Genomic DNA, 19,166 nt, shown 5'->3' on the forward strand with positions numbered 1-19,166 from the left:
CCTCTTAACTGTTGGCCTTTGTGTAAGATGACTAATTTTGATTCAATCATCTCTGTCCAAGATGGCAGGATGAAGTGGTACCAACTAACATGACTAAATCCCCACTCAGGTTGCTTTCTTCAGGGAGAAATTGAGTAAGAATACTTAGAGAGCATTCTGGACATAGGAGGCAAGCAAAATGACCAAAAGTATGAGCTGTATATGTAACTTTACAGATTCTAGTTCTAACCCTGCTGTATGTATTAGTGGCAGAGTCGTGAATAACTATCTTAACCAATTGGCCTCAGTTTTCACATGTGCCAAATGGAGCTTATAGTATCGTCTTTATATGGTTTTCATGAGAACTAAGTCTAAGGTCGTCTATACAAAAGGCTTAGCAATGGACCCGATATAGAGCAAGGGTTTAATGAATGTTGTTGCCTTTTATTATTTGAAGGCTTGACTGGTCCGAAGCATGTTTCCTAGCTTGTTTGGTTTCATTCGGGTTCCCTAAGGGACCCAAGTAGCCAAGTGCTCTACCGTTGAGTTACATCCCTAGCCCTTTTTATTTTTTATTTTGAGACAGGGTTTTGCTAAGATGCCCTTGAACTTGCAATTGTCCTGCCTCAGTTTCCCAAGTAGCTGGGAATATAGGCATGCTTCATTGTCCACCTTCTCAGTCCATCTTTGAGGACTGGAGAACAAGACGCTGGCACAAATTCTGCCCCAGAGATACAGGCCGCTCTGTTTGACCTTGTTCATTGTTATCCAGTCAGCAAATATGACTGAGAAGAATGAATGGCCAGAGTATTGACACAGCCAACAGCAGCCTTGTGAACATCATTGTTGTTGGCTTTACCCCTATAACCACCTCTGTTTGCAGAGCTGGTGGGAGGGGGATGAATTTAACCAGAGGTTGTTTTGCAAAGTAGAAGAGGAAAAGATAGGACAAAGAGGAAAAATCTGTTACCAGGACAGGGATAAGTATGTTCCCCTCTGCCCCCCACTGCCCCGGCTAAGCACTTGAAAGATCTGAGAAACTGCTAACTGGAAGTGTTTGTTTTTTTGTTTGGGTGCTGAAATGATTATTTCAATGTGATTCGAATTTTCCAAATTTCAGCAATTCTTAGAATGGATTTTTTTTTCATCATGTGAGAAATGACTAAAATAAGGAGACCCATCATTTCCATGTGTGTTTTATGAAAGCACCTTCATTACAACATGGCAATATTTTGGAAAGCAAGAGGGGTGTGGTGTCCTAGCCCTATAAATCCCAGTGACTCAGGAGGCTGAGGAAGGAGGATTGCAAGTTTGAGGTCAGCCTCAGCAGTTTAGTGAGACCCTATCTAAAAATAAAAAAATTAAAAAATAGTGGGCAATGTAGCTCAGTGGTAAAGCATTTCTGGGTTCAATTTCCAATACCACAAAAACGAACAAACATAAACTTCAGAAAGCAATGTTGGGTAAAAAGTGGTTCTGCAAATGCTCCCCAAACTCCAGTCTATGAGTATAGCTTGAACAGCCCCGTTATATTGTTCCAGTTTTTTAAATAACATGATACTCATTTATCATAAAAGAAATTAGGAGGGGGGTGGAAGGAGTAGTGAGGGGAGAGGAAAGACATGAAAAGCTTGGGGTGGTCAGCTCTTGAGGCTGGAATGCTCAAACCCCAGTGCACATTAACAATATGAAAAATGATGGAGGCTCTGAGAATTTATCAAGATGATTAATGTATTTAGGGAGTATGAGGTCAAAACTCATCAGTGACTGGACAGAGCAGTGACTTACCTAACCCTGACTCATTTCAAAGACAACTATCCTATGACTTCAAGTCATTCAACCTATTCCATTCCATGAGTGCAATCAACTGAACTCACAGAAATCTGTTAGAATGCAAAGTGGAGTGTTACAAAACTTCCTGCAGAGGAATGACAGTCTCAGGCTTGGTCTTATTAACTGAAAGTTACTTAAAAATATGTAATTATTGCTTTTTACTTTCCACAAAACTCAAAAGGAGTATGCACATGTAACAACAAATCCCATCATTATGTACAACTCTAATGCACCAATAGAAAATGTGGTGTTTAAAAAAATTCAAAATGCATTAGGGACACAGTTGCTGCTTTCCATAAAACACCAAAACAGGAATTAAAGTTGTGAAAATCTAATGTTATAAGATACATTTAAAAAAATACCACTACTGCCATGTACAAACAGAGAAACAACATGTATCCCATTTGTTTACAATAAAAAAAAAGATGTAAAAAAAAAATACCACTACTGGAAGTTATTCAGTAGTGATTTTTTTACTCCTACCATGTATTTTCCCTCAATTCCTAAAAGCCAGTAAAGGGCTAGGGGTATAGCTCAGTGGTAGAGGCTTACCTAGCTGCTTGTGCCAGGCCCCAGGTCAGTGCATGCTCTGGTTTATTCTCTAAATTTAAATGTTTCTTCAATACCAAATAGAAGTTGGAAATGTGTACATTAGTATATAAATCCAATAGGTTTTGTTGGCTAGAACAGGTCGTATTTGTAGTTTCAGTTCTCTAGAACAATTTACCAGAACAAAACACTCACCCATTAAGAAATAAGTGAGGACAGGGGGATGGAGGGAAAAAGAGAGGGGAAGAGGGGAAGGTGGGGAGAGAGAGAACATGAGAGCGAGAACAACCTCACTTTTTAACCTATCTTCACTACTGCTTTAATCAATGACCTTCAGCAAATACATTTGTCAAATATGAAAATGTTTATGATGCACTCAATTTATATATTTGTATATTATGACATTAATATACTCAGGACCCAAATAGGATGAATATTGTAAAATACATATACTTAAGTGATGCCCAATTTACTAAGCCTTCTGAACTTCATCACTTTAGATAGAATCCATTTCCCTGGTGAATTTTAATGATGATCTTAAGGTCTTTATCTTACCAGCCTGATAAAATGGTTTCTGGGTCAAGTCCAATACTTGGAGTTCTCTTTGTCTCTAGTATTGACATGAATCATGAATCCGTGCTTCTAAACATCCAATCCCTCCTCCTCCTCCCCACCACACCACCATCTGTTTGTTCTCATTTAGTGAATATGATTTTTAAATATAAAAGGAACACAGGTAAGATATTCTAAAGACAATATGTCAAAATAAAAAATTACCACACTGACAGTAGTTAGCAGTTTTCATAATTTAATGAAAAAGTACTGGTACAAAGGTGACATTTGAAAAAAGACTGAGTTTATCTTGAAAACTGGACTATATAAGACAAAAATGAAAAAATTAACAAAAGGTTAAGAGGTAATACTTCAAACAACAAAATGTAGCAAATGCATTTTGGGGCAATTGAAATGTATACAACTGAAGGCTCCTTCATTTACCTAGGAAAATCCTGTAAAAATATTACCACTATTATTTCCCTGACTGGAATGATATTTTACTCCATTCTCTCCCTATGGCATTACATATGGAATTTGGCTGAAGCACTATTTTGATGTTTACTTTTCCTCCCACTCACTCAGAATGGAAAGGCATGAAAGGACACAGGCTACCACACTGGCCTCTAACATAAGGAGTTTAAAACACAGCCTATTATAATTTCATTACCATGAAAGTGTCAAATTAATGTCTACCCCAGGAGAACTCAAAGAAAAAGCACAGAAGTCTGGTGCATGAATAGGGAAAATTATCTTCCTCACTTTTTCATTCAAACAAAATACAGGACACCTACCACACATGTTATGGCATGTTCACACATGGACATAGGCACAAAAGAAACATTTAGAAGATGTACCCAAAGGAGAGGCAAAATACAGAAGTTTTCAGAAAATGAAAGGCAGAGGAACCGATTAACAAGGCTTTAAGAACAAAAGTGGGGGAGAGGAAAACTGCTGAGTCTTCCATATTGATGGAGAGAGGGCCCCTGCCTCCACTGACTGGCACCTACTGCAGCTGGACTGTTTCACCAGTAAGAAACTTTAAAAATTGAAAATGGCCACTTTGTCTGAAACTTCCCACTATACTTTCCCAAACTAGAAGAAAGAGAATATCAATTTAAGGCTAAGAAGAAAAGAGAGCTGAGAATTATAGTCTGCTTCACATTTTTAAAATGGCACCTTTCCCCTTTCTTAAATGGGAAGCAGACATGTTTTATCCCCTCCTCCCAAAATGTAACTATTCTCTTCCTCCAGACATTAATCAAGGCTGAGAGTTTGGGAACAGGGTAGAATCAACTTCTGAAAAAACAGCTCCAGCCTTTTTGTTTGGAAAATTGTCTTGGATTCAAAATTGATACAAAGCTAAATTATATCCATGTGTTAAACACATGCTTTCAAATTCTGCTTGACAATAAAAATCTGTTTCAAAATTAAAGCAGGTAAGAATACTTAACCTCTGTGTATTTTATTATATTTTAATTATACCTCAATAAAAATTTTATAAACATTAAAGCAGGTATACAAAAACTGTCAGCCAAACTCATTTTAGTCAAACTTATTTGAAAACAACAACACAAAAACCCTGACCTGGTACAAATATCCCAGATATGGTCTCACTTTGGGAAAGGTTCTGGGATCCTTCACAAATGCCTAAACAGAGAGAATCAGAGCATTTTTTCTTGGAAGTAGTACTTCTGTACTTTTGTAAACACTATCCACAAGTTAGCTTTTTATGCTTGTTAGCTGGGTGAAAAAGAGTTATAAGTGCGTCCCCAACAAGCAGGTCTAGGAACAGGCACTGGACACTTGTAAGCATTAGGAGAACTGACTCAGTAAGTTATGATACTGTGAAAAGAACTCAACCTTGCACAAAGCAAAGGAAGAGGGTAGTGAGTCTGACAGTATCTGAGAATGTTGGTTTCTTGGTCTCTCCCCTGAAGAGGGTTTAGAGACATCAGTGAAGTTAGAAACTTTCTACTGGCAGGAGCTCTGGGAGTCACATGCCGTAGCTTTGAAAGATAAGTAGTTTTAGTGTCTGATAATCATGGTCTCTTGAATATCCATTAATAATGCAAAGACTTAATACACAGACTCATCAACACGTTAATATGTCTGGAAAGCTGCCCTCAAGTATTTACTGAGCAAATACTTTGGACCCACTGTTCCCAATAGCTTCTGACAAACAAACCTCCGGACAACCTGAAATTCTTGTAATGTGCTTGTATAAACTAGACTTGAAACTTTTTCCAAAACTGCAAGCCAATTTATTGTGGAAAAAATGCATAAATTTCCCTGCAATTCCTCCTAATATTATGCTAGAACCCTTTTGGTGTATGGAATTTCCCCAAAATATGGGGCAAAGGCAATGTTTGGGTTAAACTTGGGAGTTTCTAATCACCTTTGCATTGAACTGTGGGAGAGAGGATGTGCCTTGCTTTTACCATGGCAATCCCGTCTAGAATCACGAGGAGGATTTTCCCTGTCTGAGCTATCTCGTCTTACCCTGGCCTTTTCTTTGTTTCCATCACTTTCTGCTTCAGAATCACTAAGCTCTAGATCTGGGCAATATCCATCATTTTCCTGATATGAAGTTCTACTTGCGGATCGCCTGAGAAGCTGCCTACCCCAAAACTGCTCTTTTGGGCTCACATTCTTGGTTGGCTTCACACAACATTGGAGATCTTCAGTGGGTCTCATCCACCTATTTGTGGCCTCTTTAAAGGACCTGCTGAGGTGTTCCATGGTGGGCTTTCTAATGCTACCCTGACTGGCCAAGTGGGAGCTAAGCATGGATTCTTCACTTGAGCTATCTTTTTGGGTGACGTTCCCAGACCAGTCACCCTCCACACCATTGGATTTGGTAAACTTAGAGTTAGTCTGACTTTTCCCATTCCCAACTGAAGACTGTTCATGAAGGGCAGCCTGAAGGGCCAGAGGTTTCCCCAGTGACTGCCCCTGATAGAACTCTGTAGAGGGAGCTCTCCAAGCAGTACTGGAATCTTTTGCTTCACTCCGAGAATGGCTGAGACTGGCCAGCAAACAGTTACTCTTGCTCTCTAGTGGATGTCTTGGATAGGACTTCACGTTCACTTCTAGTGGCTCCTGAGGCACCTGCATGCTCCTTTTATTGTGAACAGGGGAGCCACTGTCAGGAGAGCAGGGCTGGTGATCAGCCTCTGTGGAGCTGTTTTTACAGTCTTCTGGGGTTGATCTGGGCATTTTTAACTTTAAGGTAATTCTTGGTGGTGGGTAAAACAGTGAGTTTTCTAGTGCATTTGTCAAAGGAAGTCCTGAGATCAAAAAGAAAGATTCATTTTAGTAACTGATTTAAATAAACAGCATACATGCTTATGGTAAAATGAGTTCACCTACCCAATCTTCTACAGGTCTAATGAGCACCTATCTTTGATATGTTAGTATGTCACTGTATAGCAGCTAAAGTGAGCTGAATTAGAAGATGGGGCCCAGTGTGCTACAGATGAAAGGCTCAGCAATGCTATGGCTCCCAACATTTTCACCTTTGTTTTCCTTATCTGTAAAATTATCACAAACACTAGTATTGCCTCCTACATCCCCATCTCTGCTCCTTTCACTATTGAAAAGAATGTCACTAGCAATGACTTGGAGCAGGCTTTCCCTACCTGTGTATCTGTGTGAGTGTACTCACAGGACTTAAGATGTACTTCAAACAGACATTTCAAATGCTTTCCTTCCTCCTCTCCTGGCCCTCCTAAAGCAAGTCAACTTCAAATCTTCAGAAACATAGCACAGGTTTTAGTGTGTAAAGAATATGTATGTATTTCATCTTGGCATTAGAAGTGATGGTGGGTGGTTCCTGCAAATTTTATGTCCTTAACCTGGAATAATTTCCTAACTACAAATGAACATTATGGAGATATGGGGAGGTTGTGTAATATAGGTAAGTTCAGCAGGAAAGAATCACAACATTTCTGCCACTGACTAGGTATAGGCATGGCCTGGGGAGTTTTGGTAGTTATCTGGTTAGTTACCCTATGATTAAAGTTAGAACTGGTCTTCCTCTATTATTTTTTGAGTGCTCTTAAATTTAAAAAAAACCACTACCAAACAATTACTCCTTGCATATGAATTTAACCTTTGCTTATTGTCATTTCACTATAGCCTCATGAGATAGAGAGGACAGCTCTTGGGCTGTCCCAATGGGCAGCATGTATTCTACAAGGGTCCCAGTTTAATAGCCACAGCCCCCATCCCTCTAATGCCTGGTACCTGTTGATGCTGCAAACCATTACGAGGTTGACTCCTATAATCAGAAGCCTGTGGCTGGGGCCAATCTCCCTGGCATTTAGGGGCTCTTTCCTATTGTCTTTCTGTGCTTGTCTTGCCAGTCATGCTGCCCTGTGACTGAATAGCCCTGCTATACAACTCTGTGACCCATGATACTCAAGAATATCCCAGAGCCTCTGATGCCCACTTGACACCTCACTTCTGAGTGTTTCTCTTGGTTTATGGCTGGCCCTTGGCAGGAGCTGATTCTGTATATCTTGCCCAGTCACCCCTAGTTACCCAGGCTCTGCCCTCTACCTCTGTGGTAAGTAAGGTACAGGGAGGTTACAGATTTCACTGAATATGGCTGTCATCATTACAGCTAAGCTTCCATGTTTTAGGCACTGTAATTATGCTCACCTTTCTCTAACCAAGTGGGATGTGTACCCAGCAGGAAGGGATTTCATCTTGCTAACTGCTTTATCTTCTGCCTCAGTTCTTAGAACCTAATAGGTGCTCAATATTTTTGAATACATGAAAAAAACAAGATCTCTTAACTTCTGGCTAAGGATTTGTTTTAACAGACTACTGCAGAGTAACCACAGAATTAAATGTTTTCTGGAAACAGATTCAATCCTATCAATTTCTAAATGAATTTGATAATCACAGGATAATTTCATGGTTCCATCTAATGGCTTCAAATATCTGTTTTGGCTCTAGATGATCTGCCGTAAACTTTGAACATCCACAACCCTACCCTGGAAATGCTTGCCTCATGAGCTGACACCAAAATAAGTCATGTTACTATCAGGACTGGACTAAAGCAATTGAGATATCTGACAAGAATTTAAAAAGAGTTTTAAATGAAAAAATTGGCATAAAGTTTAAATTGATAAAACAGGATGTACAGAATCTATATATTTGCCAGGATAATTTTAATATGCTAGTTACCTGCAGCAATTTCTTGGTTAACAAGCTGGACTTGCAAACCGAAGATCTGTTCCTGTATTTTGTTGTGTGACAGTTTCAGCTTCTCTCGCCTGCTAATCATGTAGCACAGATTTCGGACCTGAAAGCCCAATCCCCAGCAAATAGAGTTGTTTGTCATGTTAAGTAAACCTAACAACTGAAATTGTTTAGTCAAAATGAAAACTACTAAGGACAGGTGGGGGTGGGGGGGGGTGGGGAGAGAAGATAGGACCCAAGAGCCACAGGTTAAGAGCTACTTCCCAGAAATTCACTCAGCATGGTCAATTTTAGTGGCATGATTCCCATATCAATCAGTAACATAAGTGAAGTGCCTTCTGAAATCTATCCCTGCAGTGTCATGGGCTTGATATTTATGCACATATCCAGGCTGGGAAGATGGCTTAACAATTCAGTTTTCCCTCTAGGTCTCTGAATACAGAGGATGGCAGTGCTGGCTCCACTACAATTTTCTACTGAGTGCTGGACTAGCAGGAGAAAAGTCTGCTGGGAAGAGTGGAAATGGCTTTTTTATGTTCACATTTTCAACTTAGCCAAGTTTCCACAGCCACAAAGGTAAAATTCTCACTCTCTCATACTTCTCACCCTGACAAATTACCCAACCTTTCTGTGCCTCAGTTTATTCACCTGCAAATAGGAATGATAATAATAGCATTTTTTCCCATAAGTATGTTAGGACTAAATGAATACTTTTAAATGCTTAGAACAGTGTTGGTCATAATAGTACTAATAGTAGGTACTATATACGTGTCTGAAGTTTAAAAGTGAGTCAAATCTAATAGTTTCTTTTTAAATTTTGGTATCGGGAGAAAATCAAGCCATTTCTATAATTATATTCAATTATAAAATTCTCTAGGGTAAACACAGTACTTAGTCTATCTCTGAAACCCTGAAACCCCTAATTTAGAAAATACCTGATAAATATATCTTGAGTTAAATTATCTGGTGGAGTGGCTCCCAACCAGTGGCAATTTTGACCCCAGAGGAAATGTGGTTATGTGGAGACATTTTTGGTTGTCACAACTAGATGTATATGAGCAGTGCTACTGGCATCCAGTGGGTAGAGGCCAGTGATAATGTTAAATATCTTAATGCCTATGGCTGGGCACAGTAGTGCATGAATGTAATCCCAGCGACTCAGGAGGCTGAGGCAGGAGGATTGCCAGGTTTGAGGTCAGCCTCAGTCACTTAGTGAGGAGGCCCTAACGAATTTTGTGAGACCATCTCAAAATAAAAAATAAAAAGGGCTGGGGATATAGCTCAGTGGCAGAGCATGCCTGAGCTCAATCTCCAGCACCAAAACAAAGAAAACAAAAACTTACAAGGCCCCCTATAACAAAGGGAAGCCTGCTGTAACAAACAACAAGCCCAAAATGTTAGCAGTGCTGAGATGGGGTGTGGGGGCAGATGCCTGTAATTCTAGCAACTGGGAGGCTGAGGCAGGAGGACTGCAAATCTGAGGCCAGCCTCAAAAAACTTCGTGAGACCCTATCTCAAAATAATAAAATAAAAAGGGCTGGGATATGGCTCAATGGTAAAGTGGGTTCAATCCCCAGTGCCACAAAAACAAACAAACAAAACCCCATCATCACCCCCAACAAAAAACCCAAATGTCAAGAGTGCCAAGTTTCAGGGCTGGGGATATAGCTCAGTTGGTAGAGTGCTTGACTCGCAAGCACAAGGCCCTGGGTTCAATCCCCAGCACCACAAAAAAAAAAAGAGTGCCAAGTTTCAGTCAGCTGCAGTGGCACACACCTGTAATCCCAGTGGCTCAGAAGGCTGAGGCAGGAGGATAACAAGTTTGAGACCAGCCTCAGCAACTTAGCAAGGCTCTAAGCATCTAAGTGAGAACCTATCTCAAAATAAAAATAATAAGGGCTGAGGATGTGGCTCAGTGGCAAAGTGCCCAAGTTCAATCATCAAAAGAGTGCAAAGCTTTAGAAATCCTGTTCTAGTGCTTTACTGAACAAAATCCACTGTTTTTCCAACCTGTAGTCTCATAAATGTGTCAGTAAAGTATAGCTGAGCTAGTTTAGGCTCCACAGTGAATACAAAATAAACCAAATGAGAATTTACTTCAAATTTCAAATTCACTGAGCATATGTGTGAGGCCTCTCCAATCCCCTGAATGTGCCTGTCAATATTTAAACACAGCCCAATGTCTGGGGGCACAGTGAAATCAGAAGATAAGGACATGCAGAAGACTATACTATAATGAGCTGGTTATTTTGAAACTAGAAGTGGGACCTCCATCTCTATGCAGAACTGAGATCTACACACTAATCAGAGGTGATAACCTTACCCTCTCCAGGTCCTGCCGTAGGTGCATAAACATTCTCATGCGAGTGTGAATGCTTTCCTCTTTTGGTTGTACTAGGCCATTTTCTTCTTCCTCCTTTGGAGGAAATAATGGCTTATTGAAGTTGCTTTTGCGCTTCAGTTTCCAGTAGTTATAGATGAAGTCCACAGTTAATACGGGCAGCCCAAGCTCGGCAGCCACATCTTCCACTTGGACCAAGGAATAGAACTCCTCTTCCAGCTCCCGAAGCTTCTGTGCCCGCAGGCTTGTTTTCTCACTTTTGGCCTGGCTCTGTTCGGCAGCTCTATGGTAGGGGTACTCGACTTCCCCAAGTTTCTGCCTGTTTTGGCTATGCTTGAGGCAGTATGACTTGAACTTGACTTCGTCCCCCTCATCTAGGATAGTCTTCATCTCTAGGCCGTGCTCAAAGGCACAGGTGACATGGAAGGCAGTGATGCAGCTTTTCACAGAGCACTGCAGGAAGAAAGGATGTGTTAAAGCATCAGGGTAAGTGAGAAAAGGAGAGTCCTATGTCTCTTGGCCTAAACTGAGAGCTTATAGGCAGCAAAGGAAAGATAGGGAACTAGGGGGAAGGCTGGTCCCAAATTGACCACAATAGATGCTTTACAAGTGACCTAGGAAACTTGATCCTACAGAATACAGCAAAACTGAATTGTTTAACTCCCTTTTTAACATTTTAGCTCAAGCATTCAAACCTTCAGTTTTCTTTCTTTTTTGTTTTTGATACTGGGGATTTAATCCAGGGGTACTTTACCAATAAGCTACATCCCAAGTCCTTTTTATTTTTTATTTTGAGATAGGGTCCCACTAAGTTGCTTAGGGCCTCACTAAGTTGCTGAGGCTGGTCTCCAACTGGCACTGTCTGCCTTAGCCTCCCAAGTTGCTGGGATTATAGGCGTGTGCTAGTGCACCCAGCTTCTACTTTTTTTATTTTTCAGGTACTTGGGATTGGACCTAGTGCCTTGATAGGTAAATGCTCTACCTCTGAACTACATCCTTGAACCTTTTTTATTTTTATTTTGAGACAGGGTCTCTCAGGCTGGCTTTGAACTTGTGATTCTCCTGCTTTAGCCTCCAGAGTAGCTGGGATTACAGTACAAGTCTGTGCCACCATGCCCAGTTAAGCCTTCAGTTTTTCTGAGAAGCCTTCAGCAACTTACAGAAACACTTATGTGGTCTCTTCTCTGGTCTCCCATATCACCATATATATGCTTCTATAGTGGTCTTTTACACACTGTCAGGTCCCTGGCCATAGACCCTAAAGACAGAAGCTGTGTAATTCATTTTGGCAATCACCACTGACTACTGAATAAACAGTTGATCAGAAAATGCTTCTGAGCAAATGAAAATAAAAACAAAGTAAATATTATTGCCAGAACATCCATTAGTTTTAAAAAGGTCATGGAGGGGTGTGTGGCTCAGTGGTAGAGCAGTTGCCTAGTGTGCAGGAGGCCCTGGGTTTGATACCCAGCACTACAAAAAATAATAATAAATAAAAATATTTTAAAAGGTCATGGTGCACACCTGTAATCCCACTGGCTTGGGAGGCTGAGGCAGGAGGACTGCAAGTTCAAAACCAGCCTCAGCAAAAGTGAGGTGCTAAGCAACTCAGTGAGACCCTGTCTCTAAATAAAATACAAAATAGGGCTGGGGATGTTGCTCAGTGGTCGAGTGCCTCTGAGTTCAATCCCTAGTACCCCCCCCAAAAAAAGGTCTTAGAAATTCTAATATCTAAGTAACCCAACTTCTAGAAATTATTCATATAATGAATTAATATTCATTAATTGAACTGTTCAACATAGTAGTCAACTAGCCTCGAATGTCTACTTAAATTTTAAATTAATTAAAATTGGGCTGGGAGTGTAGTTCAGTGGTAAAGCACTTGCCTAGCACATGCAAGACCCTGGGTTCAATCCCCAGCACTACAAAAATCTTAATTAAAATTACATACAATGAAAAGTATAGCTCTTCAGTTATACTAGCCACATTCCAACCATATGAGACAGCACAGATAAAAAACATTTCCATTAAAAGCTCTATCAAATAGTACAGTTATAGACATTCTGAATGTGTTTATAATATTCTGTCATTCATTCACAGATTTAAAACATTTTTAAGACATTACTATGGAGTACACACTGAACATTCATAGGGAGGCAGAGTAGAAAGAATCTGGTCCATGATAGCTGCATTCTTGTACTTCAGTTAGATTTAATTGCCATATATTGTGGTTACAATGTTGCAGCTTTCCTGACAAAGATTTAAATAAATACAGGGGTGTACTTGTATTTTTATGCAGAAGAAGGGAAAGCAAGAGAGAAGTTGTTTCTAAGGGAGAACTGGGAATTTTCATGGTTAAAGCTAAGTCTCAACTCTTTTGGAAGCCTACCTCTGGAGGGTACTATGCTCTATTTATTGGGGTTTTCATAATTAAACATTGAGAATGACTGTGGAATATGAACAAAGACAGAAAATACACAAAGTCTGACAGGTCTCCTCAGATACCTAAAAGAATACTGGCAAACATCAAAGTTTTAATAGGGAAAATTTCATTTAAACTAATTTCACAGGATAAAGAATTCCAGGGATGGAATATAATTCTAACATCATTTAATCTAGCCTCACTTTTATTATTGCTTGAATGTCTTCTATAGTACTTGATTTTAGATCTTCAATCCCTTCCCCTTCCAAATAAGTGGTATAATCTAGACACATATTGTAATTCTTTCACTGACAAAAAGCTCACAATCTCCTACTACAGCCCTCCCCAGCTTTGGATAGTTCTATCAGAAATTTTGTGACATCACACTGAAATCTGTATCCTTAAAATTTCCACAGACATGGCAAACCTCATGAAAATGAGGATAATGAAAACCCAAGACATACTTTTATCTGATACCTTTTATTATCACTTGGCTAAGAAACTAGCCAGACATTTAAAAAACAAGTAGTAAAAGGCATTCTTTAGCAAAAGATGAAAAGTGTTGGCCATAGTGCTCTTTTGCTATTTAATAAAAGGTACAAATATGGGAAGAAAAAACAAAATGATTTTCTGTTTAAGGGGATGAACCTGTGACATAAAACTATCAGAGCCAGGAATAGTGGCACTTGCCTGAAGTCCCAGCTACTTGGGAGGCTGAGGCAGGAGGATTGGGAGTTTGAGGCCAGCCTGAGCAACATACTGAGACCCCCTTCTCAAACAAACAAACAAACAAACACACACTACTACCAATAAGAAGCTAAAAAGAGATTATCTCTCTCAGGTCAAATTTATAGAATGTAGATACATAAATATAAATTACTCAAAATGAAAGATAATATACAGATAAGAATTTGGTACTTATATGAAAAATGGAATGTCTCTTAGGAAACTCTGCCATAAACTGGGTGCGGTGGCACACGCCTGTAATCCCAGCGACTCAGGAGGCTGAGGCAGGAGGATCGCAAGTTCAAGGCCAGCCTGGGCAACTTAGTGAGACCCTGTCTCAAAATAAAAAATAAAAAGGGCTGGGAATATAGCTCAGTGGTAGAGCACCCCTGGGTTTAATCCCCAGTACATACATATATACATACATATACACAAACATACATACATAAAATGCATTTTGTTTAAGAAAAGGTCATTTTGTGGTATTTACAACTGGAGGTCTATATATTTTGGTGATAAAGAAGAAATGCCAACCAAGTTTTGGAACCAATAAAATACTTATTTCTTGCTGGGCATGTGGCTCAGTGATAGAGTGCTTGCCTGAGATGCATAAGGTCCTGGGTTCCATTTCCAAGCACCACACACAAAAAATACTTTTTTCTTTCACGTTTATGGTGCTGGGGATCAATCCTAGGGCCTCAGGCATGCTAGGCAAATGCTCTACCATTAAGCTATATCCCCAGTCCAAATACCTATTTTTTTTTCGTAAAAGATAAACCTGGCACATTCTACTAAACAAAATGACTTTGCATGCATGTAATTTATTTTTACTGTATCCACTAAAGATGAGGGGAGGTGCCCATTTTTAAAACCCAGCTTTATTCTTAATTTTTTAAAAACACCTCCATTTTTATAGCTTTATTTTATTTATGTATTATTTTTATGTGGTGCTAAGGTTCAAACCTAGTCCCTCATATGTGCTATGCAAGTGCTCTACCACTGAGCTACAACCCCAGCCCTATTCTTAAATTAAAAAAAATATTTTAACTGAAATAACTGCTCTAATTGTGTTGAGCAAGTAGCACTCATACAAACATCTTTATACATGTATCTTTTTTTTAGTTAGCAATGGACCTTTATTTATTTATATGTGGTGCTGAGAATTGAACCCAGGGCCTACACATACTAGGTAAGGGCTCTACCACTGAGCTACAATCCCAGTCCTATACATCTGTCTGTAAATATTTTACTACATGCATTACAGTGTGGTCATCACATCCATTCACTGAAATAACACAACCTCCCCAGCTTTACTGAGACATCTTATAATACATCACAAAACTCACCAGTTTTAATGCATATTTCAACGGTTTTCAGTATAGTTATAGGGATGTACCATCACTACCCAATTCCAGAACATCTTCATCAACTCCAAAAAGAAATCTTGTGCCCATTTGTAGTCACTCTCTGTTCCCAACCACAGACCCAAGAAATCACTAATCAATTTTCTATTGCTGTAGATTTGCTCATTCTAGACCTTTCATATAAGTGGAATCATACAAGATATGGCTGTTTGTGTATGGTTTCTTTCATTTGGCATGTTTTTAAGGTTCATCCGTGTCATAGCACGTATTAGAATTTTGATTCTGCCAGGCACAATGGCACACACCTGTAATTCCAGCAACTCAGGAGGCTGAGGCAGGATTGCAAAAGTTCAAGGCCAGCCTCAGCCTCAAGCAACTTAGTGAGACCTCAACAACTTAGTGAGACCCTGTCTCAAAATAAAAATTAAAAAGAACTAGGAATATAGTTCAGTGTTAAAACATTTTGGGTTCAATTCCCAGTACCAGTAATACTACTGCTACTAAAAAAAAAAAACCTCAAGAAGTTCAATCCTGTTTATGGCCAAAAATATCCCATTATATTGATATATCCTATTTATTTATCCATTCAGTAGTTGATAGACATCTGGTATGAAACAATGCTGCTATGAAAACTGGTATGGAAGTTTTTGAATGAATACATGTTATTATTTCTCATGAGCATTATAAAGTAAAGAATTACCCTTGTCTAAAGAAAGGTTTGGTCCTTCACCTCTAGCTCCTGAGAGGTAACTTCTAAGTCTTTGATATGTCTGACCTAGCTGATAAGAGCTATCTTTATTTACCTGGAGGCCTTGGGCCAAGTCAGATATTCTATGCTAACAGCATGATTTACAGTGGAGGTTTTAGGCCATGTGGTATCAGCCTGACCTTGGAGGGACCAGGGACTAAGGTCAGCCACGTGGATGGTCAGCTGTGTGCATATGGCCAAGCCTCAATAATATTTCTGGACACCAAGGCTTGGGTAAGCTTTGCTGGGTGACAATAGGTTGGTGTACCACATATTGTTTCTGGGAGAAATAAGCTCTCTCTGATCAGCTCCCCTTGGAGGCAATGAGTAGAAGTTATACTCCTGTTCTCTCCTATACCATGCCCTATGTGCCTTTTTCCTTGGCTAATTCTAAATCTCTTTCCTTTTACTAAAATAAATCATAACTGTGCACATAATGACTTTCTGCATTCTACGAGTCCTTCTAGTGAATTAATGAATCTAAAGGTGGTCTTAGGGACATTTCAAAGTACAGGTACCAACTTAGGAATGGTCACTGGCTTATGAGGTAACTTTGTTGATTGTTTCGAAAAATTGTCAAACTATTTTTCATAGCAGCCACATCATTTCACATTTCTACCAGCAACATAGGAGGGTTCCAATTTCTCCACATCTTTGCCAACCATTATTGTTTCCTTTTCTTATTATTGCCACCACAGTGGGTATGAAGTAGTATCTTATTGTGGTTTATTTACTTCTAAAGGGGGAAATAAGAACTATTTTCTATATAATCTTCAGAAGTTGTAGAACAGACTTAAAAAATACTTTCCTTAGGACTGGGCAGAGAGCTTGTATAGCATGCTCAAAGCCCTGGTTCAACCTCCAGTACTGAGAAAAAAATCTTTCATTAGAGGGAAAATGCTACCTTTATACATCCATTTAAAAAATTATTTACTTACTTATTTATATATCCACATTTGTGAGGAGAGTTTCTGCGGGATGGAACCAGATAGGGTGGCTGGAATAATAATCTTGAAAAAGAACACCAGAGGGCTGTAGTTATAGCTTAGTGGTAGAGTGCTTGCCTAGCATGTGTGAGGCACTGGGTTTGATCCCCAGTACCACATAAAAATAAATAAATAAATAAATGGTATTATGTCCATCTACAATGAAAAAAATTTAAAAAAGAACACCAGACCCTGATTAAGGAATTAAGATATTAATTTATGTATTATTTTCTCTTTACAGAGCTATTTTGGGCTGTTGCTGTAGCTCAGTGGTAGAGCACTTGTCTACCATGTGTGAGACTCTGGATTTGATTCACAGCACCACAAAAAAATGCTAATCTTCAAACAGTGTGTCTTCCTCAAGAGTAGATAACACCTGGCTGGAATAGCAAATGCCTGGTGCATACATCCTCAGCAGTTCTTATCCTGCCACAGGACAATGTCCATTTGGATGAACAATCTGCTCAAAACTTGGTTACAGAAACAATGCCATAATGGTCCATGCTAGTTTACAATATTCCCATCAGCCACTGTATACTTAAATTCCAGCACCTATAGTGACCACCAGCCCTTCTGATCGCTCATCCTTAAGGGGCTAAAGATCTGGGGGAGATGTCACTGCATGTTAGGTAACTTCTGTGTTTATGTCTGGCCTCTCTTAACATACTCTGAGCTCCTGCAAGACAGGGACCATAGCCAGGTGCAGGGGCACATGCCTGTAATCTCAGTGACTTGGGAGGTTGAGACAGGAAGATTACAAGTTTAAGACCAGCCTCAACAACTTAGCCAGGCCCTAAGCAACTTAGTGAGACCCTCTCAAAATAAAAAATTAAAAAGGTCTACAGATGTGGCTAAGTGGTAAATTGCCCTGGGGTTAAATCCCCAGTACCAAAAAACAAAAAGAAGAGACTATAACTGTTTTAGAAAAAGAATAATTTGTACTGACAAAATTTGAAATAAATGCACACACATATACATGTGTGTCTATATCTCTTTATCTATTTAGCTATCTATCTTTTTCCCAGCAATTCAGGAGTGCAAGTTCAAGGCCAGACTAACTTAGTGAGACCTTAAACAACTTAGTGAGACCCTGCCTCAAAATAAAAACTAGAAAGGGCTGGGGTGCAGTTCAGTGGTCAAGTGCCCCTGGGTTTGATCTTCCAGTACAAAAAACAAACAAAAACAAAACAAACAAACAAAAAAACACAAAAAGATCCCAAACTGAAATATATGATAATAATAATAATAAGGCACTTTCCTTCTTTTTTGGCAGGGGGACAGTATCATTTTAACTCAACATTTCATTTTTTCTCTCCAGTATACCACCTTTAATAGTAACTGAGCAGATGTACTTGCTTACTTACCATATTTCTATGTGGTGAAGATTTTGTTTTTAAAAAAATTCATTTTCCTCATGCCAAATTATATTAGCCTACTAGTAAAATCTTGGTGGCCCACCATTTTATCCTTATTTCAGTATACTTGTATGTGACTTTGGACAGGGTCCCATCCCTCTACTGTTTACCCAAACCCCACATCTGTAATCTTAGCAGCTCAGGAGGCTAAGGCAGGAAGATTTCGAGTTAAAAGCCAGCCTCAGCAACTTAGCATAGCCCTAAGCAATTCAGTGAGAACCTGTTTCTAAATAAAATAATGAGACAAACATCATTACCCTATGTACATGTATGATCAGGCAAACAGTATGACTCTACTTTGTGTACAACCAGAGAAATGAAAGTCGTACCCCATTTGTGTATAATGAATCAAAATATTAAAAAAGTGAAATAAAACACAAAATAGGGCTGGTGGCTCAGTGGTTAAGTGCCCTGAGTTCAATCCTGGGTACCAAAAGGAAAAAAAAAAAAAAAAAAAAAAGAAAGAAAGAAAGAAAGAAATACACTACAGGATTTCTGGAAAGCGGGCAGTCAGAAGTAAGGACTATGTCCAAGGCCTAGGTAAAATCCAGGGCTGTGCCTGATTTGAACCCAGACTTTTTAGGATCTGCTCCAGGAATACTGGATGCCTTCGTGTTCTGGAGAAAGGATAGTTCTAGTTCCTAAATGTGGAAGCTATAGATATTGACTGGTCTGGACCACCAAACTGCTGGTATTAAGATTTTTATCCTTGCCCAGAGGATGTTTCCAAATTAAAAGAGGCGGAATGAAGGGTATTCCCATTGCCAGAAGAGAAGAAGCCAGGCAAAACACAATTCACAGTTAAGAGACTTTCATAAAGCATTTAAAAGCTAAATGTCCAAAATATGTTCCTAATTAGAGACTCTTAAATAGAACTTAAAAAAATAATGCTAACAAAACTTGACACCTACTAAATTACTGTATTTGTTTTCTATGTTTCTGATTCCTATACAGGGAACAAGATGCTAAACCATGAATGGATTTGAAATTAACTTTAGTCGTGGTTTAAAAGGAAAACATTTTTTTTTGTTTCCCTACCA

At 39.3% G+C, this 19,166-nt stretch overlaps 1 protein-coding gene across 13 annotated transcripts in view; it reads right to left on the bottom strand.

Moving 5' to 3' along the window:
* Window positions 1-3,158: 3,158 nt before the first annotated feature.
* Window positions 3,159-19,166, bottom strand: part of JADE3 (jade family PHD finger 3) — a 136,783-nt gene continuing 120,775 nt past the window's right edge. For all 13 annotated transcript variants that reach the window (XM_079123499.1, XM_079123507.1, XM_079123502.1 and 10 more), the window contains 3 exons: window positions 10,448-10,918; window positions 8,110-8,227; window positions 3,159-6,203 (listed from right to left, as the gene is read on the bottom strand). In XM_079123499.1, the coding sequence (XP_078979625.1) occupies window positions 5,308-6,203; window positions 8,110-8,227; window positions 10,448-10,918 (1,485 nt within the window). In that variant the 3' untranslated portion in view covers window positions 3,159-5,307. The remainder of the gene's footprint in view (window positions 6,204-8,109; window positions 8,228-10,447; window positions 10,919-19,166) is intronic.

This window comes from Sciurus vulgaris (genome assembly GCF_902686455.1).
Source record: "Sciurus vulgaris genome assembly, chromosome: X".
NCBI classification, from domain to species: Eukaryota; Metazoa; Chordata; class Mammalia; order Rodentia; family Sciuridae; genus Sciurus; species Sciurus vulgaris.